The sequence below is a fragment of the Gavia stellata genome, chromosome 13, assembly GCF_030936135.1.
Source record: "Gavia stellata isolate bGavSte3 chromosome 13, bGavSte3.hap2, whole genome shotgun sequence".
NCBI classification, from domain to species: domain Eukaryota; kingdom Metazoa; phylum Chordata; class Aves; order Gaviiformes; family Gaviidae; genus Gavia; species Gavia stellata.
The window spans coordinates 17,589,367-17,613,433 of NC_082606.1; the positions used below are offsets into that span (position 1 = coordinate 17,589,367).

Genomic DNA, 24,067 nt, shown 5'->3' on the forward strand with positions numbered 1-24,067 from the left:
GTAGGGCAATAGCATCTTGCAGGAGACAAGCGGAACAACTTGCGATGAATAACCTTAGCCTAGAGCTAATTTTCTGTTTTCTCTCTCCTTGTAGGGATCCTGTTTACGATGCTGGTATTTGGACCAGCCTGTGGATTTATCTTGGGCTCCTTCTGTACCAAAATCTATGTGGATGCTGTCTTCATTGACACAAGTAAGGAGAACTGGGTTTGGTTTCAAATCAAATATGCTAATGTTGTATCAGCAGGACAAAAGTGTTGATGCTCACAAGCAGGAAACTACTTCTTGTTCCATCTTGAGTGCCTCTTGTGTGTATGGGTGTCACTTTTAGAGGGGTTTTATGACTGGGATTCAAAAGTTTTCAACTCTATCCCCATAGATAACAGATTCATAGTAGCTGAAATTTGTTCCCTTCTATGGACTTTTCTACTGCGAGATGAGTTTCAGCCCAGCTCTTAGTGGACACCTTAAAATATCACTGTGGCAGGGCACACCGGCTGGCCATGGACATAGTCTTGCCAGAGGAGCTGTGTCCAGAGCACGGGATGAAATCTGGAGAGCTGCCATCCCCAGCACCTGAGAGGACCGCCCAAGCTCTCTGATGGAGGAACACTAGTAAGGCCCGTGCCTGGCACCTTCTGCTAATGACCCTGTTCGGATGGACAGGTTCAGTCCCACAGCATTATTGCTTTTTCCCAAAGCAGTGCTAGTTATTGCTCACCTTGACTCTGCACTTGGGTTAAAGCAAATTGTTTGCAGATTGTCTTTTTGTTCATTAAGAAAAAAATCTGCAAATTTTTTTATTGCCACCTGCACTACGTGCTCTTTGCCGTTAGAGGGCAATGTGTAACAGGCTGTTCTCCGCTGCTCCCCAAGCCCTTTGGCTAGAGATTGCAAACCTGATGCTTCATTCTTTTCCCTCAGTTGTTCAGAGACTTTTTCTACAGTTCTGAGCTCCATCTGATCCCACAGGCTCTCATCCTGCCACAGGGGTTTTGTCCCCTTTGAGGGTGCATTCCAGTTCTATGATGTTGCAAATACATCTTCACAGGATGCATTTGGATGGAGTTGAACCTTGCAGGACTCAGAACAGAGCTGTGCAAATCTGGAACAGTGCCTACTGCCTTTTCTTGGTCTCGCATGCACATGGCAGCTGGAGAAGTCTAAATAATATCGAACGAGCAGGAAAGAAGTATCTTTTTTGATGGCTGAGACTTTTAGCTGCAGCTTGGTCAAACACCACATGGCCCCTTTTCATTCCTTGGCTTTAGCAAAGATATGCCAAAGACTCGCTTGGTCCTGTAGGCAGAGGAGCTTGTTTGAACCCTATTGCATATATGACCATTAAGTATAATTTACTCCAAAACATGAATGTGCAGAAGATCTTTCTCCTCTCAGTAGGTGAAGCTATGGAACTCCTCACTGTAGGGTGTTGAAAGTCTACAAATAGATTCAAAAACAATTGTATGAGTTTCTAGAAGAAAAAATGAAGATGACACCAAATCTAGCTTAGAAAGCTCCTGAGCCACAAATCACAAGGATAATATCGGGTATATGTTGACTTTATTCGTGTGGATTTTCTGGGCATCTGCAGCAGGTTGGAGCAGAGGCAAGATGCTGGCTTAGATAAAAAGTTAATTTGATGTGATCTGGCCATTTTTAACATAAGACATTGCTCTGTATTTACAGCTCAAAAAGCCCCAGACAAATACGGAACCACAGAGGAGAACAGTGGAGTATTATCACTGAGAAGCCTGGAGGGGCTGTGGCTCAGCAGATTATAGGGAGGGTATAGCACTTTCCAGCTGCAGGTTCAGCTGCCTTGGGCCATGGTCCATTGCTGTCACGTGAAGGCTGGGGCACGCATGGCCTCTGTCTATTTTTGTATGGGAAAGAGTTTCCATGTTGCAGCTGGCTCTGCCTTGCAGCTTGGGGCGGCATGAGGAGACCAAGCGCCAGAGGGTTGAGCCCTGTCCTGCTCCCTGTTTCAGGCAGGAGGTGTGGGATGCCAAGGCACGCTGCTGAATTGCCCTCTGTACAGGACCTATTTTAGGAAGAGAATATGAAGACGACCTTGGTTTATGTGGCTCTTCATGTGGCTGTGTTCCCAAGAACCTGAAAAAAAAATGCACTTCAGGCAGGAGGAAAGAACAGCAGAAGAATCCAATCCCTACAAAACACTATTTTTCAAACTTTATATATATTTGAGAGCTACGTGTTATTTTCCCTGAGGAGAAGAGTTTCCTTCCATCTCTGCTTGAGAGACAACTTGATTGCCTCACTTGAGACAGATTTTTCAGAGTGGCGGTAACCAGACAGACATCATGAATGGAGGAGCTTGTTATTCCAGCCACGCAGAACTGGGTCTCCCCCGGGAGTAGCTCCGGCGCTGGGCACCCTCCACCGGCTCACCAAGCAGCTGTGGCAGCAAGGCGGCTGTTAGGAACACAGTTTCTTCTCTCCTGCTGCTCGTTTTGATTCCCCCAAACTGACTCCAGAGCCTTCTTTTTCCTTATCTCTGCTGAGTGATGGCCTACAGGATACTTTTGCATTTTACTTTGCTTTTCTTAATTTTCTGATGATTTCTCTACCTTTCTGAGCCCATTTGATGCAGTGGATGGGTTTCTTTTCCAATATTTAGGACTGTTTCACCCTCTACACAGTCACAGGTGCCCATAAAGCCCAAATGTCCCTCTCTCCTTTGCTGAAAAGGGCTGTGAATTCAAATCAGGGAGAGCATTGACCTCCTGGAAAAAAAGGGTGGGCGAGGATGGAGATGCAGTGTCCTTGTCTGTGCTGCTGCTTCTCCATGAAGGTCTTTGTGCCAGCTGGGTATGTCAGCTGTGTGTGCACATTTGACATGCTAGGCCAGTGATGTCCAAAACTTCTGTGCCAGTACAGACGACACTGACTGGTACATGGCAGCTTCCTAGAGCTGGCAGAGCCAAAGACACTGGAGAGAAGCTCTGATTTCAGGATGTTGCAGAAGCTGGATGTGTCATCTAGGTAGACAAGGCGATGGGTTGCCTGTCTTAAGGATCTCTTGCAGTTGGAGGTCATTATGCGCTGGTGGCACACACGGTATGCATGTGTGATGCACTGTGGGTCCCCACCTTGTGTCTGGGGGCCCCTCACAAGCCAAGAGAGCCCCCAACAACCATCTTCTAGCCTACGGGATCATTAATGCTGTTGTCCTCCGCTCCCCACAGCCAAGCCACTGACATGTGCGTGTGTGCCCTTGCAGGTAAGCTGGACATCACCCCGGATGACCCTCGGTGGATCGGTGCATGGTGGGGAGGCTTCCTGCTGTGTGGTGCCTTACTCTTCTTCTCGTCCCTGCCGATGTTCGGGTTCCCGCAGTCCTTGCCCCCGCGGCCAGAGCACGCCGGGGAGAGCGAGCAGGCCATGCTTCCCGAGAGGGACTATGAGAGACCCAAGCCAAGCAATGGGGTCCTGCGGCACGCACTGGACGGGGAGAGCAGCACGACCTGCTTCCAGCAGCTGCGAGGTACGACACTGGCTCTTGTCATGATTTCTGTGAGAGTCAGCAACAGGTTAACAGCTGGTTGGATTTATAATTGTTCTCTGATTTGGGCTATCTACCTCTACCCCAAGAAAAATCCCCAACAAAACTCAGTATCCTGAAATTTCAGTCCCTAGCTTCTAATTATCTCTGGCATTGTCCTCATTTTAAAAAGAGACTTTGTTCCGCTTGAAAGGTTTGGGGTTTTTTTAAACTACAAAGCTTCAGGAATGCACGATAGTCCTGTAGAGTTGATAAAAAAATGAAGGGGAACACAGTTGCCAAAGCAATTTGTGAACTTCTCTCCAGTCTACTGTCCTGCTCCCCTCTGCCTCCTGAAACGGAGAGCGAGCCAGCAAGGGCGGTTAAAAGAAATTGGGAGCAATCCCAGATACAAAGCAGTGATGCTGGGCACCACCGCAGCTCTTAAAGTGGGATGGGGAAGAGGTAGATACCAGCCCAGAATAGCAGCAAAGTGGCAGGGCAGAGCATGGCTTGTAGCAAATTAGAGTAGAAGACCCCACATCGTGTCCTGCAGTGGTGGAAAAGGACCTGCCTCTAATTAAGGTCAGCTAAGGATCCAGCATTTTGTGGGAGAGTGTGGGCGGATGTACTTTCTATAGGCTGCACTGGAAAATCCTTCATCTGAGAGGGTGGTTCTGTAGCGCTGGTGGTTGCTTCCCACTCTGTCACTGTGGCAGAGCAGGTTTCATTACTGCCTAATGCATTTTGATAAACGAGGACAAAACCACTTACTCCCTTTGCAGTCTCCTTAATTGGGAGTTGAATGAGGTGCAGGTGGGAAGGAAAAAAAGACTTTGGGGAAGAAAGTGTTTCCTTAAATATAAAAATGCCTCGGATAGTTGATGTGGTCGTTCATTAAGGGTAGGTCAAAGATGTGAAATTTTGACTTGATGAGAAAATTCAAAAGAAATGTAAAGGGATAAATTGTTTGACAATTTGTCGGTAAAATTAATTTCTTCATCCTTTCGTCCTTGTTGCAAGGATTTTCTCAGGTTTGAGGAATGGGCTTTTCCCATGGTATGTCCACCTGGATAATTCTGTGGGTTTTGTTGTGGACTCATCAGAGCATCTGCTTCTGGCCACTGAGTTTTTGGAATGGGCACTGGAAATTTTTGCAGGTTTTCATCTAGAGAAATGAAAGACTATGGCATGTCCCTGCTGCATGGAGGGGCAGCACTTCTGCCTGAGGATGCTGCTGAGAAAGCTGAGTTTCTTGCCCACAGGTAGGCCATGGGGGGCTTGCTAGAGCATCTGTTGCTCATTGAAGTAGAGAAATTAAACTGCCACATCCGTAAGCTTCAAAGTATTGATTACATCAGGGGGCACCACAGTCTTCTACGTTAGCCTTCTCATTGCAGGTAACCCCATTTCGAATCAGTCGGTATTCCAGAAGTCTCTTTGTAGATGGACTTTGAAATACAATTTACATCACATCAAATAAGACAGGGAATGACCTTTTTAGTTATGCCTTTGAGGCTGCCACAGACAACACGGTGTTAGTAGCTGACATCTCCTTTCAAGTCCCTTGCCACTATTGTCACAGTCAGAATGTGGTCAAGAGTCGTGTTTGCTAAAGTGCCTGCCTGGAGGAGGTGTTCAGACATGTACAGCAAGGGAAGGCAAATGTGCCTCCCTCGTTCCTGATGGGAAGTGTTTAAGGTGGTGGGTTGAATCTTGCTGTGTATATACATTATTTTGCCAGCAGCTCAAATACACATATGCATTCCTATGTGGCGGGACCTGGTATCCTTAATCTGTTTGTTGAGTGTATAAAGTTTCCTTTGGGGAAAGTTAGACTGTTTAGCTTTTTTCCTAGGATAAAAAGGACTGGTAATTATACACAGGGGTTAAAAATATATGTGTGTATGCATAGTCATGTCTTCTGTCCTATTATGGCCTTTGGGGTTTGCGTGTATTCGTGAAGCTGAATGGCAGAGGACGTACCTGTACATGGGGTTGGGGGTGGAAATGCTAATTGGGGTTTGTGTGGCCATAACTCTGACTCCTTTTTAGGAAGTGTTGTCTCTGCAGCTCTGTCCTGGGCAGGTGTGTGCCGGCTGTAAGTCTATGTCTGCAAGGAGGTGTGGATTATCATCTTGCGCACAGTGTGGGGAGGAGGAGTTGTGTCTCTGGACCGATTGTGCGAACACACTGTGTATCAACAGTGCATCCTTGGAGGCTGAACTGAAGCTCCCTTTTGGCTCTTGAAGGGGTTTGATTATTTTGTATTTTATTTTGTTTTTTTTCAAGCCTTGCAGTGACTGTTGCAAGTGAGTGGACGTGGCAGGAGAGGAAGCAGGGTGGTGCCGGTTGGAGGCACGCTCCCAGCTGGGTCACGGCTCTCAGCCAGCAACACGGCACGGCTGGCACGGGGGAGGATGCTCGAGACACTGCAAGGTCTGCTGAAAGACAGTGAGATGCAGGGCTGGGTGAGATTCCTTGCCTGTCTCTAGCCTTAGCACACACAAAAGCTAGGACTAAAGTAAAAGCAACCTGCTCGAAGTGTCGAAAGGTCTTTTACATCGCTATCAAGCTCTAAACAGGAGGGAGGGCCCAGCTTTTAGGAAGCCATGGCATCTCTTCCTGTGGGGTATTTTCATGCCGGGAAAAGAAGCATCCTTAAGAGGAGCTTCGAACTTGAAACAAAAACGGTGCCTTTGAATGGCAAAAGGTGAAGAGGCAATCAAAGGCAGCAGAGGCAGCGGGCGGCTGCAACGACAGCTCTGCACAGCGACGCTGGCAGGGGCATGTCAGCTCAGGGACAGTCCCGGGAGGTGCTTACCATTGCTAAACTGGTGGATGAATCCTGCGCTGCTTTACCTGATCGGTATTTCAGTTAAGCAAAGCAAATCCATTTGGGAGCACGGGGGAGCGAAGGGTTAATAGCAGGGAAAAGATGGATAAATGCTGCCATTGCTCTTTGCTCTCTGCTGGCAGTCTGGCAGGTTTGTTCCAGTCCTGCGCTGTCCTTATGGTCTGTGAAAGCACTTCAGACATGGGCTGCAGCAGTCATTGCTGTCCTGGGGGCACAGCTTTGCTTTCCTACCTCTGGTCTGCCTTGGGGACCTCTCTGCTATTCGGGGTCGGAGACGATGCTCGGCTGTGCCCTCTCCTCGTGTCTGTCCGGCATCTGCCCTCTCACTCGGTGTTAACACGCTGCCTGTAACCCACCACCTGCTCCAGGACGTGCTTGGAAATATTTTGTTAAAACCTTTTTTTTTCATACGGACACGTCACTTCTACTGAATTGAGTGGTCAGTTCTGATGAAATTCGGTTTCAGAATGCTTCCTTGGCTTTATCTTTAACATCCCTGAAACATTCTGCTCTAAATGCATTTTGTTTTGCAATGATTTAAACCAGAAAATCATTACATTCTGCCTGTCTGTCTAGCGAGAGAGATTAAAAACCTAAAAGGATTGAAATTGATATGGAATCCTTCAGGTTTGGAGAGAGAAGCTCACTCACAAGCAATTAAAAGCAAACTCACTGTGGAATTAAATGAATTTCAAAACTGCAAATTCCCTAGATTTGGAAACATTTTGATTTCTGTCCAGCTCCATTTCCAAGAGCGTAGGAGAGCTGGGATGTACAGCTGACAGCTGTCTTGTCTTCTGTTCGGTTCCTTCCTGCTCTGTGTTCCAATCTGCTGAATACCTAGAGAGGGAGCTGCTCTGAATCCTGGATTTCTCTCCCCAAAAGTGCTCTTCTGGGAGAAGACATGTAGCGCTGGGCCTGAAGCTTTCAGCTCTGCAGGGGGGTCCCAGGCCATGGAGAGCCTGTAGTCCTCAGTGGGAGTTCGTAGGATGGAGTGGGATTAATGGCTAACATGAGTAGTTTTAAACTCGTGACTCTAATGGGTGATAGTGGCAACCTTTTGGAGAGGGCTCCATCTGTACCTTCATTCACGGCCAGAGCAGTGAGTCTTTGGCCCAGATCTAGACGGGTACCAAGACCTTAATGCCTTTTTGGATTTGGATCTTGGTTCCTTACTAACACCTAAAAGGTTTGCTGGGAAATCCTAATCTTAAGTAAGGGATGGTGGGTGATCATAAAAGGCCCCACATAAGGTCCTGTCAGTCTCCGAGTTCCCTTTGGCTTGGATTTCCTGAGGGTGCGGGCTTTGTTGGCAGGTTCTTCTTGGCTGTTTCAAAGCCAGCATCCTTGTTATCAGAAGCTTTGATTAATTCAGAAAGGCCTTCAGCCTGCACACTTTGGGACAGAAGCTGAGCAGCAGCTGAGGTCAGGCAGAGCGTGTCTGTCTCTGAAAAGATGCTGTGTCTTGCCACGACCTCCATGACACAGGTGAGGGAGGTTTATGTCCCTCTCTGAAGTCAAGCAAAGGTGGTTGCTGGAGGCAAGATGATAGACTAGAAGGACCTGCTTTCCATGCTTGAGAACATTACTGTTGCTTCAAGCTTGTATCTGTCAAGAAGCCTCTTTGACATGGGTGTCACCCTCTTCCTTCATATCCTTTGTGATACTAATTTTGCCAAGGCCATGTGGACTTTGGCATATTAAACTCACCTCAGATATCTTCAGCGCCTCTTGCCTTACCCCATCTTCTCTTTTGTAGGAGCTGCCCCTTTCCGGGAGGTATTTTCTTCTTGCTGCCGGCACTGTTTTCTTCATCCCTTATTCCTCAAGCCAGGTGGAGATTTTGCCTTTTTGTTTTCTATTCAGATCTGAGGCTTGCTGCCTATGCTGCTGTTAGAAAGTAGTATTTTGGCTCAACGCTACGTTTCGTCTTTCCCTCACCGCACTGTCCTAGGTGGACTGGGCTGTAAACCTCCGTCTAATTTATTACTTTGCTTTCTGTGTTCCTCATCTTTACTGCAAATTGAAAACACGTCTCTGTAGGGCGCTCCAACTGGAAAAAGGGGCCTTGGTGATTGTAATGTTCCAAACAATTCATTTCAAGCACCAACGTGATGATTATAGTTTGTCGTTTCTGGAGAGTAGTTAAACCTCATGTAATGAGGTTGCCAATTATCCCCGGTACTCCCTGATGTTTAGTGACAAATCAAAGCTACTTGGTGTACATAAGTGTGTTTGCTTGTCAAGCCCGTGGCCTGTCACCCACAGCTGGCCCCTTGGCAGGAGATAGGGAGGATGCTTGATGCCTTGGCACCGGTGTTGCTTGGGTTGTTAAAAGGTGAGAAGTCAAGGGATTGGCAGGAGTGTTGGAGAACTTTGAGACATCCTCCTGGGTCCCTTCCAACCCATGGATGCTCTTATGACCAGCACTGCACGTGGATGGTCTGAAGAGTTGCATTTTAAGTGCTTCAGCAGTGAAAAAAGGCTGACGTTTCTTGTTCTTCCCAGTGTATCTTGCCACGGCAATGAGAATCACTTTTCTGCCATCGTTTCTGTAGCGTATTGGGTGCATTGGGATAAGGATGTTAAATTAGCTGGTCCTTCTGAGCGTGGGAGGGTTAGTCTTTCTGTGCCGTGTCTGATACAGCTTGTGGGTTCTCCAAGTAGATTTTGAGATTCTTTTGAATCCAAAAGACCTTTCCTTTTTCCCATTTGGCGAATGGACTTCAACCTCAGATTTATAGCTCCAAAGAGCTGCTCCAAAGTGCTCAGCTAACCCTTGGGCCAACGAGGTGCAGGGTAAGGTTTATCATTACTTTTGCTGGGATCAGCTCCAGTGAAGAAGCGCCATGCTTAACTGTTGTGTTCCCCAGGGCTTTGCTGTCCCCCATCAGACATTTTCCATTCCCTCTTCCTACCCAGCACCATATGCCAGGCAGCTGAAAGCACGTCACTCTAGTCTATTGAGAGATTTTTAAACTTCACTGCTGACTTTTAATCTTGTTCCCAGAGGTATTTCACCCCAAGAACTGAGAGAGATAAGGCAGCAGCAGGTGTCAAATGATTCATCTTAACGGGTGGCAGTAGCAAGATGAAAGGATATTCATTTCTGTGGGGAGCCGCCTGTCATTTCCCTTAGAAAATTAAAGGGAACGAGCTGGCCCTGGCTGCGGAGATGGCGGAGGCTGCCAGGCATTGCCTGTGTTGCCTCCGCACTCTTTGCACTGGGTTTTGTGTCGTACCCTCCAGCTGGTACAGAGCCCTGTTGCAGTACACTGTGGTCAAACATACAGTGGAGGACAGGATCTGTCCTGGAAAACTCACACCTGGACACGCAGAGAAGAGAAGCAATGATGAAGTGATGGGACTTGTAGTCATGAGGGCTCCTCTTTTGTGTGAGATGTTGCAATAACTCTGCAGAATCTTTGCTGCCCTTCCTTAAGTTTGAAGGATGGATTTCAACCTTGGCAATGCATGGTGGTTTGGTACCAGCCTTGCCAACTTCAGAAATAAATGTCCATGCATGGTCTTTAACTCCCTACTGCAAAAGACAGGCTGTCATTGTTATTATTTGGTGGATGAAGTTAGAGGTAGACCTTTGTGTCTTTGCATTTGAATTGGCACAAAGCTACATCTCGAGGAATCCATTAATCTCGAACAAACTGAACTCCAGAGGCACAACAGGCATTAATACCTTAAATATGGCTTTCCAAGCTCAGTGCTGCCAAGTCCACCTTTGCATTTTCCCTCCTTTTCCTGGCAAGAAGGAGAAGTTCTGTAGGTGGCCGCCAACTGAAGGCGGCAGCAGGTGGCTTCTGAAATCTGCGCACGTCTGAGTCCCCCCACCCCTGTTCCTCCCTCATGGTATTTTTATTCCTCCCCCCCCCGCCCGTTCTACTAAAAAATACTGTGTTTCCTGCACCTTCATTATGTTCAGCAAATCCTCAGGAAGCAAGAATTTTATACAGCGTGAAAAAACATTTGTGATATAAAGAGACCAGAAACTGTGGAGTGGCCCCTTCCAAAAAGGTTGGATCAAACCGGATTGTAACCCTTTTTGTTTTTCCCCCCAAAGAAAGAACCAAGGGCACCCCAGCAGAGCCTTGACAAAGAGCTGTGCGTTTATTTGCTGAGGCCAGTGCAATTAAATTTTGCACCAAAAAAAGCCCTAAGGGAAAACAGAAGCCAACACCAGAGAAATCTGTCATCTGCCAGACCCTCATACACCGTAGGGGATGTGGGGGATGGATTTTCAAAATGCAAATAGGGGTCCATTGAGGCTTCACTACACTTCAGCAAGGTAATTTTCAAACTTAATGATTTTCACTTTTAATTCAGGAAGAAATTAGTCATCAGGTATTGAGACAAAGCAAGGCTCTCTTCTGTACTGGGATGCTCTCCTCTTCAAGCTGTGGTGTTATCTCAGCAATAATTAAAATGTTCGCTGAAGTAGAAAATGTGCTATCTGATTCATTAGCCAGATTTCCCTTTGTAAGGTAACTTGTGTTTGCTTATCGGAAATAGAGATGGGCTGGGAGAAGAGGACTCTGGATGCTAATGATCTGGGAGGGAGGAGCAAAAGATCATGAAACTAAAGCAAGTGTGTGTGTGAGTAGCTCAGCGTCTCCCATTTCACCCTTGCAGCCACCGAGGCTGGTGGGGTCTGCGTAGAAGGTGTTGCTTGGCTGGTGAAGCTCTGGTTTATGGCAACACGCAGGCTAACATGCCTGTCCCAGGCGTGAGGTCCCTTGTACCTGAGGGTAACTCCCTCAGCCAGTGAGCCAGAGTTACATAGGAATAAGAAAATGAAGCAAATCTGGATGGCAGAAGAAGGAAGGAAGGGCCAAGTGTGTGAGCTGGGTTAGCTTGTGTCTGAAAGCTTGCAAGAATTGGTGCGGTGCTGAGTACAGTACTCATGACACCCATCGGCTGGCTCAGCGTTGTTCGTGGAGAGCTGGCAGGGAAAGGAGAAGGAGAAAGAGAATACTAGGCTTTGATTGACCTCCCTATGGGGGAAACAAAAGCAATGTTGGAAAACACTGATCCTTCAGAATTTCTAAATCATCTGTAAGATGTAAACATGACAGGTGACTTCTTTTTGCGCCCTCCTGTTATCTGAATCTTCAGATGACACTGTTCTGGCGTTTGACTTTGTTCTGGTGTTGCCACATTTCAACCAGCTTGTCTGTGCAGAATAGAAAATTACTCCTGTTTTGAAGTGAGTTTGTCCTGCAGGGGAGCAGCAAGGTACCTCCAGCACCTCGAGTACACAAAAACACCTCTCCCTTTCTCCTCTCTTCTAGTGATCCCCAAAGTAACTAAGCACTTGCTCTCCAATCCCGTCTTCACCTGTATCGTCCTGGCGGCCTGCATGGAGATCGCAGTGGTGGCCGGCTTTGCCGCTTTCCTGGGAAAGTACCTGGAGCAGCAGTTCAACCTCACCACCTCATCTGCCAACCAGCTCCTGGGTGAGTAACCACAGGGGCCACCAAATCTCTAGCGTCCAAAGGCATTTAGAAGTGTTCAGCATGGCTGGTAACCACAGTGAGGCTCACTGGTTAAGCTGCTCAAAACGTGGCTTGCCCAACATCTAGAAATGTGTCCGTGAGCGGGTGGGCTGGGCTCCAGCTGTGCCTTGGCTGCAGAGCCCAGAGCAGACCTCCGGCATCCTTCCTCCTTGACTGCGCTCTCCGCTGCAGCCCGCTGCAATCAGTTCCCCTGTAGCCGAGCCCATTGTGTGAGAAGTGGTATGATGCATCCAGGATATGGAAGTCTGTGATGGCCCTGAAGAACAGCAGAAATCCCAACCAAACTGGGACATTTGGTTGCCCGAGACTGCAGTTGCTCACTGAGTGACAGGCTGCCCATCCTCATGGTTCAGTTATCCCAGAGTTCTCCAGCCCATCTCCATTTGGGTTAGGAAACCCATTTTCTCCTGCTAGTCCCTCCTTTCTCCTTGGATTGGAAATGACGGGATTGCAATCAGCAGTTCAGATACCGAGCTAGTGCAACTTTGTTGTCTTTCAAATGCCCCATCTCTCTGACCATGCTATGCTGCTGCGGTTTCCCATATATATATATATATATTTCTCAACGTTCATACATTCCCTGTCAGGACACAGATGCACAGGCAGGATCTTAATTTATTTTCTCCTGCTGCTCATTCCCAAGCAGGCCCAGCGATTTGTTTATGACAGCCATTCTCTCGGCAGCACCCAATTAAGATATCTGCAAGTTGATCTTGGATGATCTGCAACCACAGCTCGCCAGATGGGCAGCTGGCAGTGATCTGTCAAAAACTGGGACATCATGAAATGGGTGGATCTTAATATCAAAATAAGGAGCTTGCAAGCTGCTCTCCTGACAGTTACTTATTTTCCCATTGAACTCCTTGATATCTTCTGGTTTTGGCCTGGATTTCCAGTTCCCTGCAGTCAGTCTTGCCTCCCCAAGCAACACAGGAATCCACTGGTGAATTTTAATAGATTTGACAGAAGTGCAGAGGTCTCAAAGGTGTTAGGCTCTTCCATCTTTCCTGAAAATTAAAGACTTAGCGAAGGAAAGCAACTTCACTGTTGACCCACTAGGAGAAGGAGAACCTCTGCGTTGTTTGGTGGTAGATGCCCGGCTAGTCAGCACGTGAGTACAGCTGGATGGTCAGCAAAGAGGAGATCACCTCTGAGCCAGAGCACGTCCTGCCTCTGACCTAGCAGTGGGAGAGGACACTTTGATACTTCCATGGTCCACACAACAGGTTGTTTAATTTAAACAAGTTGCAAGTTGCTACCAGATTTCCCACATGGCATTTATGGAAGTCCAGAAATGCCAGGATTTGGATGCACTTCTAAGCTTAGCCCAGGTAGGTAAGGTCTGGAGTATAACTGGCAGCAAAGAGATAAAAGTGAACCCAGGCAAGCTTAGTGTGATAATGCCTTTCTGTGCCTGGAAAGTAAGTCACTTCTGGCACTGATTTTGCATTTCACAGTAAGAAGATTCTTTAAGGAAGACTTCATATTTTCAAATGCAACTGTTGCCTAATTTCTGAAGATCAGGCTCCTGTCAAGTATACCAAGCAGGGCTCATCCAAAGCCTCTAGACACCTCGGAAAATTCTTGACTTTATTTGTCTGCCAACTGTTGCAGAAAGCATTAGAGATGCTGCTGCTTAGGTTAGGGTGGGCCAATCTCAGCAATTTTGGCATCTCCCTCCAATATGGATGAGAACTGGCAGAAGATCCCAGTTCCTCTGTGCAAGGCAGCATACCCATTTGCATCCATTGCTCTCCTTTTGGGCAACCCCAGCTTGGTGCTACTCCAGCAGTTGGTCATTACAAGGTTTCCCCATGCTAGCGCACAGGTCTCTCTGCTGGAAGGTAAAAAGCTGTAACAGTGTGGTTCAGTGAGCCTTGCTCACACTTGTTGCTAACTGATTTTTCCTCTTGCAGGGATGACAGCAATCCCGTGTGCGTGTCTGGGCATATTCCTGGGTGGCCTGTTGGTGAAGAAGCTCAGCCTGTCTGCTCTGGGAGCCATTAGGATGGCCATGCTGGTGAACCTGGTGTCCACAGCTTGCTACGTGTCTTTCCTCTTCCTGGGATGCGACACAGGACCTGTGGCAGGGGTTACTGTTCCCTATGGAAACAAGTGAGTCCCCAGAGAGTTTCAGGATCTCACTCAGCCTTACAAACGTAAATGCCACGTTACTGTCCTCGACAGGCAGCCTTCAGGCAGTGCCAGCCCTTAGACAACCATACAGAGCAAGCATATAGAAGGCAATGCTGTATAGGGCTCTTAATTTGGGATGTTTTCATGCCACTCGTCGCTGTGAGGGTTGAGTACCTGCAGCTAACATGGAGGTCTACTAAAATCGGTCAATCTGAATCGAAAGGTACTAAACCTGATTCTGCACCCATGGCCACCTACGTAGCATTGGGTCCACTGCACCATGTGGTTTCTCCTGGCAGGGAGGGACATGCTCTGCTTTGTACATTTATTTAAGTGCCTGAAGGGAATTTGTAGAACCAGGTTTTAGATACCTAGAAGTTCAGATATGGTGAGGAGAGAGTATGCATGGCTCCAGGCCCATTTTAATGGGAGAAATGAGGTGCACGGTGCCCTGTAGCATTCACAGGACTCAGAGAGAGTTATTCTGTATTTTCTTTTCTGGTGCTCCTCAGAACACAGTGGCAACTCTTTAGAAGATGATGACTTCAGGCTCTCAGCTCCTCATGGTTACTGTTCTAGAAAAATACAGAGCAATCTCCACTGCATCTCTTTGAGTTTGCTTGGGGCTTCTCGTTGGGGTAACAACGCAGCCCAAGCCTCGCATTAGATTTCCTGTTGCAGAGGGTTACTGGCCATGGCATTTCTGTCCCCAGGGAGAGGCTGTAACCTGCATTTCTTAAAGCTGAGACCCGGAAAGCCTACCCCCTGCTTTTTGTCATTTGTTTGCCTTAACTACTCCTCTTCACAGCCATCTTTGTGTGGCAATGATTGGAAAAGCTGGCTGATACCATCACACTGCCCATTAATTTCTCCTTGTGTTTCTCTTACAGCTCAACTCCAACCTCATCTCTGGACCCATATTCCCCCTGCAATAACAACTGTGAATGCCAAACTGATTCCTTCACTCCAGTCTGTGGGGCAGATGGGGTCACATACTTATCTGCCTGCTTTGCTGGCTGCAGCAGCACGGTGAGTGGGCTTTCCTCGGGACCTCTTGCCTGTAGCAACAATTCTGTGAGCGCGAGTGAGTGAGATTAGTGAGTATCTGGTAGAGTAGCTCATTTACAACCAGCAGTGGTTACACCCCCAAAAGCTGACCTCATACCTCAGATGCGCCTGAGCCGCTGTCATTTTTCACTCTGTTGCATAAATGCCCGCTGAGTCCGGCAGCAATCTGCCAGGGTCATCCACAGAGCGGGATGGGATTTCCCATCCTCTTCCTCCTCTGGTCTTTCAGCTCAGCACAGAAGCAAGGAACACGAGAGGAGAGCTGCACGGTTTTCCACTGGCAGAACCCAGATCCTTCACGAGAGCTCGCTAGCCCAGGCTGTGGGACCAGCTTCTCTTTTCTCCTGCAGCTCCTCATCTCCCTGCTTCTCCATCTGCCTGTGTTTGCCCTGCCCAACCTTTTTATTCTTTTTCCTCTTGCTCTTTTCCTGAATCTGGTTCCTAGACACATATGACCAGATCCTGGTTTTATTCACCCTTGTTTAAGCTTTCCTTCCACTCCTCTTGCTTCTCTCTCTTTCCCTGCTTTGCTCTGAGGCAGCGGCAAGAGCAGTTGTCAAGGGAGCAGAGACTCCATCCAAAGACATTCTGCACTTTTCAGTTCTCCATATCTAGGAGTTTATTTCCTTTAGAAAACTCTTAAAGACCAAACCATATCTATGTAAAGAAGATGTGGGGAATTTTTAACAATATCTTAAAAGCCTGCTTTACCATTTTTTGCTGCTGAAATGCTAATGTCTTCTGGGTTACACTGAAAATGAGTGCCTGCCGCTCTCATGGGTGGGAACAGGTGGAGTTCCTGTGGTCCTTGCTCCCTGCCTGGGGCCGTGCCAGGCACGGTGACCGCTGCCACGCTGCCTGTGTGGAGCCCATGGGAGGTCAGCCTGGTTGCAGTGACCGTTCGTGGCTGCAGGGACATCAGTGCTCGCCACATGCTGTTATCTCTCCACGCCTTTATGCTTCCTGCCCTAAAGAGACAAACCGCCTGCAGGTGCCGGTGAGCGGAGGTGCAAGCTCGCTGCTAGCAAGCACAGCCTCGTGGCCCAGATGACCTGGGACCTCATCCTGCATAAACCTCTTCTCTCCGGAATTCCTAATCCAGCCTCAGAAATGTAGGCATCCCGTTGAAAATACCACAGTTTCAAGGTGCTTTCAGCGACCCCACAAGGGACTCCACGAGTGTGTGGCACATGCGAAGGTGTTACCTCCTGCCCTCTTCCTCCTCCTGACAAGAGACAAGTCAACACCTGGGGCGGCAACATGATCATTCTGACAAGAAGCCAGCTTGTACAGGGCACGCAGAACAGTGTCTCGCCAGTTCACCAAGCCCTTAGCAAGAATACAGCCCATGCGGTCTGTAGCTGGAGCGCGGGAGTGACCGCCTCACCGTGTGGTTCAGGGCAAATCTCTGGCTCCTCTGGAAGGAGCACAATAATGAAAATTCAGCTCTGCCCCTTCAGTCTGCAGCTGCCTGACCTCGTGCTCTGCAGGAGCAAACCTCTTACGCATTCTTTCTTATTTTGCCTTTTCGTCATCATCTTGGGGTTCTTTTCACCACTTTGTTTTGTGGGGTTTTTTGCAGTAACATTTTGAACACAAATTAGTGAAGCAATAGCATCCTCTGGAAAAGGCATTATCAAGAATTGTGGACCAGTTTGGCCATGCAGTGGCCCTGAGGCAAAGCCAAATTGCCAAACCAGGTTTTAAACCCATAATCCTGTCTAGAGGGTCTTGTGAATGTTATATGCTTGCGATGAGCCAAGGGTTGCTTTTTACTGGGACATAAAATTCTCTGAATGCTTTATTTAACTTTACTGCATTGGACGTTTCTGACTGCCTCTCTCCGCTTTACCTCTGTGAACAATTTCTAAAAGCAATGAGTAGTTCAGTTTTTTTTCTTTTTCATTTCTTCTCTCTTACTGAGCTGGTTGCAGAGGTGCACCTATCCAAAAAGCCATAGAGTATCGGTGCTGATAGGCAGAGATCTGACACCCTCAGGAATTTCTCTTTCAAGCCATTCCTGGGAGTGACCCTTGCGTATGAAGCTTTTGACTGTGCATCTTGTTTGTTTGATGCCATTGCTTCTCTCGGTATCCCCTTTTAGCTGGAGACGCATGAATTCCAGCCTGGCATTACCGTGCTGGCATCTCACAGCTTTGCACTGAAGTACCAGCCTGTCCCTTCCCTGTCGGAGCCAGGGTTTAAAAAAATGAGTAATTAAAAACACGGGTAATTTGCGTAGATAATTACCACAAACTCAGGATGCTGTTAAAGGTGCAGACTCTGCATCTGTGCAGCTTCACGTGCACACAGAAAATCTGGGTGTGCAAGCTGCTGGGCAGTGGAAGGCTGTGGTAATGTGTGGTTGAATGTGGTGGGGTTGCAGACAAGGGAGTCTGTAGCAATTTGGCATGGGTAGCAAAAAGTTGCCTCTCCACAGGACAAAGGTAAAACCCCATCTTGGATGTTTCCTTGTTTGATATCTGTGAGTTGTATAGCGTGTCAGTAATAAAAGATCAAAGACCTCCCAGGTGAGGATGAGGTGCAGCACTAAGCAAGCAGACGGAGTTGGTACAAACTACTCGCAGTACTTCAGGCTAGCACCTTGGTGCAAAATGTTCAAAAAAGCAGATTGAGGGGCAAAGTTTCAGGCAATGGAGGTGGGGTCCTGCCTCGTGGTTTGTTCACCAAGTAAAAAATCACACCAATGGGAGGAGAATCTGCCCCACCATTGCCAGAAACAGGTACTTTCTCTCTATTGAGGAGAACCCATGGGAAATAAGCAGCCAGTTCTGCGTGTTTGCTGTGATGGGAATTTTGTCCTAGGATATTTCAGGGCAGGTATGTACTTTCCTGGACTTAGACGGGTTTTAGTCCACAGGGCTGTGTCCAGGCTGGTTGCTAGCAACGCACTAGAGGAAGAGCCAGGAACTACAAATTCCTGTTACCTCTGTGCGAACACCACTGCAGTGGTGCTAATTGTCACCATCTCGAAGCCTTCAGGTGGTAGCTTCTAACTCACAGCACAGGAATTTGTTATGTTAATTATTGCCTGCCAGCTGGAATGGCACCTGCATGTCTACTCCAGCTCTCCTGGAGTTCTGCACTGCGGTCTCTCTTGCCCTCTGTGCGCTTATTTGGAAGAAAATCATTTGACTCCTACGCAGCAGAAAGAGATTGGTGTCAGAAAGGCTGAAGTAGTATCCCCCCGGATCCTTATCTTTGGAGGCAGTGAACCAGAAAGTGTGCTTTTGTATGGTCCTAAGGGGACCCCAGCAGAAAAGCAAAGGAATTTGTTCTTGAACCTGGTAGAGGGTAAGGGGAGGAGATACAGCTGTTTTCCAATATGTTTTCTTTTATGGTGTTACTCCTCTTACAAACATGTGACCTGCAAACCCAGCGGGCTGATGAAGACAAGCCATGAATCATTTATGATCGTTTCGTTCTGTATTCGTTAAGGGATTTCTTGGTAGTATTGTGCACCTTAATTGTACTGACATCCCCCACTCAGAAATTCAGGAGGGTGAGTTGGAAAATAAGAAAAAAAAAAAAAAAATCCCGAAATCTGTGGCTGGCAAACAAAGCTTCTTTTCACACCCTGCACTTGCGGGAGAGATCAAAGAAAAATGCAGTCATTTCGCCCTCCTTCTGATCACATATTGATAAAGTTTATCTTGCCTGACTTCAGCTTTTAGCTCAACACAAATCCCTCTGGACCAGATGTCATTTATTAGCCCTGTAGTGCACTTGAGTCCAGCAGTGCCTGTGCTGCCAAGCTGTGATAGTTCAGCTCTTGGTGAGCCGCAGCACCCATTGTGGGTGACTCCTTCCCAGGATTCGGAGTGCTGGAAGCAGGCGCTGAACCCACAGCCAGCAACAGGGCTGCAGATTTACCTGCTTTTAATGTACTTCAGTTTAGTTGCAACAGCAAAGAGGATGACTGTAAATAAGAAAGTAATTAGAACCATAATTTGGGGATCTTCCTTGTCGCAGGGACACAGATCGTTTCTTTATTCTCCTCCAAAGGGGTATAACTTGGTAATAATTTTGTCGCAGTGACATTTATGGGAGAGACTTGAAAGGAGCAGAAGAAAAGAAACAAGCCAAGGGACAGCTTTCCCTTGCTGGTAGCACGCATCAGAGCTGACACGCTTTTGAAATTCTTTCCAAACCACCCTCAAATAGGCACTTAGGAGTTACTTAATTGACCATTAGAGGATTCAGAGTTGCTGTTGGCAAGCCCTCATTACAGAGGGCAGGTGGTGGGGACCATGGCTCTCCCTTCTCCTGAACCCCTGTGCTCCTCTGCAGAACCTCAGTGGCTGTTCATGCCTCACCTCGGTCCCTGCCGAAAATGCCACCGTCGTTCCTGGCAAATGCCCCAGTCCCGGCTGCGAAGAGGCCTTCTTGACATTCCTCTGCGTGATGTGTGTTTGCAGCATGATCGGGGCCATGGCGCAGACGCCGTCAGTCATCATACTCATCAGGTAGGACCGCTGCCGGGAGGAATGGATGAGCTTGACAGGGCTGCTCTTGAGGTGGGAGCAGGGCTGGGGGGACCATGGGGTACCGCTGGGAGCTGCAGGGAACCGAGGGTGCCGCGCAGCCCCTGACCTCTGCCTTTTAGGCTGCACTGACTGTCCCCAGATCCATGACTTTAGACTGAACCTCTGCTCAAGCCATCAGAAAATCCTCCTTTGACTAAGCACGCCCAGAGACACCTTGAAAGAGCTGCCCATATTTTCAAAAGATCTTGAACCTCCTTAGCAAGTAAGGATCTATGGGCATAGGCTTTCTTGTATGTTACTGCCTTTACACACACGCAGGAGTTGGGGATGTGAAAGCCTGAGCAGTCCTGCCTGAATTTCAGCCCTGTTGTTTCAAGCGTTAGTTAAATAATTCCCTCTGTAAGCCACTATTTCGCTTGGTAGCATCTGGTTCGTCCGTGGCCTACAGTACTGACCTGCTAGAGAGAATACGGGAGTTGCTCGAGTACAGCTTTGGTAAAACGGGAGTGAAGAAGGACTGAGCTTGCAAACCAAGAAGATCCCTTCAGGGATGCTGCCAAGAAAGGTTGCAGGCTTGTTCTTATGAAGGCTGGGATTAGCATGAGAAGGGAAATACAGATGTGCAGCTTCCAGTCCAGGCAGTAAGGTCATTACAACTGCATCAGAAAGGGGCAGAATTGCATCCCCATGTTCTCAGCATATAATGCCTTAAAAAGATACTTTTAGAGATGGCCTGGAGATCTTGGAAACCATGGAAAGATGAAAGGCTGCAGCAAAGGCTAGCTTTGGTCAATACCCCCCTGCCTAGAGTTTAACTTCTCTCACCCTGGACCAAGTCCAAGAACAGAAGGAACTTGAAAGTCTGAAGGACATCTCTGAGTTGAGCTCATATGAATAGGTGGGCAAAAGTAGCTCATTCAAATAACTGACCTTATGTTATTTCCAGACACATGGAACACTTCACCTTATGATATACGTATATATCTAAGCCCACGTTTATCCAGAATTACTTATCTGTCTGGGCTGTCACTTACTGAGAATAATAACCAGAGGCATAAATAGCAGATCCATTCTGCTGCCTGGAAATTTCCAATAAAATTCAATCAATAAGGTCTGTATTAGAAACACACTCTTGAGTGGATCTCGGACAGAACAGCTCTGTGAGGGCACGTCTCCCTGCAGGATACAAAATGAGATATTTCACCTACTAGTTCGTTCCTCTCTTTGCATCTACAGTAGCTAAGGGGAAATCAAATTTCTCATGCTAAATATTGTGGCAAAAGTAATTTGAAGTTTGAAAAGTTCTTTGTTCAAGGGAGCTGCCAGCACCTGTAGGATCCTGAATGGAGATGTCTTAGTGTCAACTTCAAATGAGATAAGCCAGTCGCCAGCCAGGAAGCAGAATGCAAGGGAATAAGAAAAGCGAATGGAATATTAAAACTATTCAGCTCACAGCTGTAGGAAATAAACGATTCGCACATCCAAATCAGTAACTATGCTGCCCTCAGAATCACTGATAGCTACTAAAATGTATGGGGAAGAGCTCACCATGTAATACCTCATACTATCTTGCAACTGCCATCTTGGTTTGCTAAAAGAAAATTGTGGCATATGAGTGTGTCCCTGGTGTCCGTGGCAGTGACAAGTGGCATCGGCAGTGCCTGTGGTTAATTTAAAAATGAACTTCAGTGTCTACAAATGAGATGTCTTGTCTAGGCAAGTCGTTTGTTCACTGCTGTGGTTGGTGAGAAAAGGAGATGTTGTCAGGTGGCAACTTTTACTCCGCCCTAAGGTATGGGGATTGACTTTGGTCTTAAATACAAAAAGGTGGACCAATGGACACCACCACTGATTAAAAACCCACTGTGAATATTTCACATGGTAATCTATTTTGTCCATAAAATAAACTTCAATACTCCTTTTGTTTCCTTCATTCCCCACCCTACTGTAGATTCCTATTTGAGCCAAGGCATTAACCACTGGAATGTTTTTCCAAGGGTAGATGCTTCACAGCAAAAAGGCTTTCTATCAAGCCTGGGGGTCTGCCTGAAAACTCTGCTGAAATTCAGCCAGAGGTCACAGGCTTCATGAAGGAATCATGGTACGATGTTACATGGCCAGTGTGATGTGTGAGATGGGGGCAGGTGATCAGAACGGTCTTCTCAACTTAAAACCTGTTGTTCTTTCTTGCTGTTTTACTGGTATTGTCTAATGCCCCTCCGATGTGTTTATACAGAGGACCACCACTGCCACCATGGATGCCACTAGCAGTGCTGCCTGCAGACCTCTGTAAGGAGCTAATGGAAGAGGCAGCTTAGGCCTTTAAAGTTCCCCTGCGTGATGAATCTATTCATATGGGGATCACTGCCCTGCTTTCCCAGCCTTTATATGCTGTGGGACATAAAATGCTATTATAAGACTTAAGACCAAATTAATGATTTCTGAAATTCCAAAGGCTTTGCTGAGCCTACCCCAAGAGGATGACTTTAGCCAGTAGCATCCTTGAGCTAAGCATATTAGAAAGCCATGAATTATTTTTTAAAGCACCTTTGAAGGATAACACTAATGCGATAGAGTGGGTTGTGTTTGTAGCAAAAGGCAGCACAACCCTTGTCTTTCCAGTATAAAAGAATTCACATGCTAAACTCATGGCCATGAAAACTAGTCTTCCTGAGCATGTCCTCACTGGGAGGCTTGATTTAACAAGCTGGCTGAAACTTTTGGTCCATCACCCTCCCTTCTCTCTCTTCTTCCCAGTAGTCTGGGAAGCCTCAGAACAAAAAGTTTTCTCTCCCACCAGTTCTCAACATCTGGAGCCTTGAAAGCATGGTAGGGAGCTTGTAAATGATGATTTACTGGGATGGGAATTTCATTTTTCCCCATCCAATGACAAGATTAGCTGTTGTTATTAATGACTTAGCTAAATTCCTGAACCTATCACCAATGCAATTACTTTTGGGGCTGTAGGCAGTTCAGGCGAAGAGAGAAGAAAAACCCCATTAATGACTTTTTTGAAGAGGTGGTGGTGGCATCCTGGCTGACAGCACAGAATGGCCACGGGGTGTGTTAATCAAAGCAGAACAACAAGAATCGATTTCACTCTCTCCCTTCCTCCTCCCTACAGAACCGTGAGCCCAGAACTCAAGTCTTATGCTTTGGGGGTGCTTTTCCTGCTTCTTCGTTTGCTAGGTAGGTACAAAAATTTCATGTCCTTCTCTCCCATCCTTTCCTCCCTCATGGAAAACTGTATTTTTAACGTGCAAAAGTTGATTTCTACTCTGGGCAGTGCTGTGGTTGTTATGAGTGTGGTTTGACACAACGGAGTCCAAGTCCTCTCTATGAAGGATATTGCATCAAGGCTCCTGAAGGCACTGTTCCTGCCATTTCAATTGTGCTAATGGAAGAAAACGCGGTGTTGCATGAGAAATGACCGTTTCTGCCATGGTCCCATGCAACCAGTTACTCTTCTATAGCTGTTATTAACATGTCAGCAGCTTGCAAAATTACTGCTGTATTGCATATTGCTGAAATAGAAGGATTGTATTTTCATCCTCCTCTGAGTGACAGGACCGGTGTTACATGGTGTGTTTGTCCCTTCCTTGGGTCTCTCGGTATGGGAAACAGTGAAATGAGACCGGCTGAGTCCTTGTATCCTCCTGTGGGTTAATATCCCATTAAAATGCATATGGCTATTCCTCTGGACCGGTATGTGCTTCTCATGTATGAATTAAAAGGAACACACTGGGCTGTTGTTCGCCTGCGTCTTGTTTCTGGGTGGAGGATTTTTTTCCCTTTTTGAAGAAATGGCTCCTATTTTAAAGCTCCTATATTTCAGCTCATTAATCTCAATGATTCAGGGCAAAATCCTCTCTGATCCATCATTTTGTGGGTCCATCTCATGCATGTGGTTTCTGCGCGTTGTGGAGGTGGAATTTACCTTTTTTTTAGCAGGGCATAGGCAGTACCTTCCCTGCATGACACTCCGCAGTCTCAAAGGAACGAGCTGGAGAGTAAAATGCCATCTCCTAGGCTGCAGCAAGACACTAGGAAGTAGGGGACCAAAACTCCCACAGTACTGTACATCGCTGTGAATAAGTGACCTCATTTATTATTTTTTGTAACCCCTTATTTCCTGTTAGCTGAAAGGGACATGGTGGTCCCAGACCAGTTTACGATAAAGCCAATTAGATTTTCATTGCTCTTGGTGAAGTAGCTGCAGTCGTACAGAAAGTTCCATCAAGCGATCTTATCCAGAGCTCACATAACTCAAAGGGAAGCTTCTGGGTTGACTTGGGTCAGCTCTGGTTCAAGCCTTGCAAAGACAGCATTTTCTTTAGCTGTCGGTGCTGCTCTCGGGTTTTGGTCTGTCTTCAGCTCTCGCTGGCTGAACGTGGAGTGTCAGCAGGCAAGTGTGCAAGAAGGATGGCTGTGAGCTGTTGTTTCCAAAGGAAAAAGTACTTAAGGG

The 24,067-nt window shown here is 47.2% G+C and overlaps 1 protein-coding gene across 1 annotated transcript in view; it reads left to right on the forward strand.

Annotated features, from left to right (window-relative positions):
- Positions 1-24,067, forward strand: part of SLCO3A1 (solute carrier organic anion transporter family member 3A1) — a 142,117-nt gene that overhangs the window by 114,052 nt on the left and 3,998 nt on the right. The window contains exons 3-9 of the mRNA XM_059823994.1: positions 95-193; positions 3,245-3,508; positions 11,666-11,830; positions 13,807-14,005; positions 14,917-15,055; positions 19,406-19,581; positions 22,727-22,791. Coding sequence (XP_059679977.1) covers positions 95-193; positions 3,245-3,508; positions 11,666-11,830; positions 13,807-14,005; positions 14,917-15,055; positions 19,406-19,581; positions 22,727-22,791 — 1,107 coding nt within the window. The remainder of the gene's footprint in view (positions 1-94; positions 194-3,244; positions 3,509-11,665; positions 11,831-13,806; positions 14,006-14,916; positions 15,056-19,405; positions 19,582-22,726; positions 22,792-24,067) is intronic.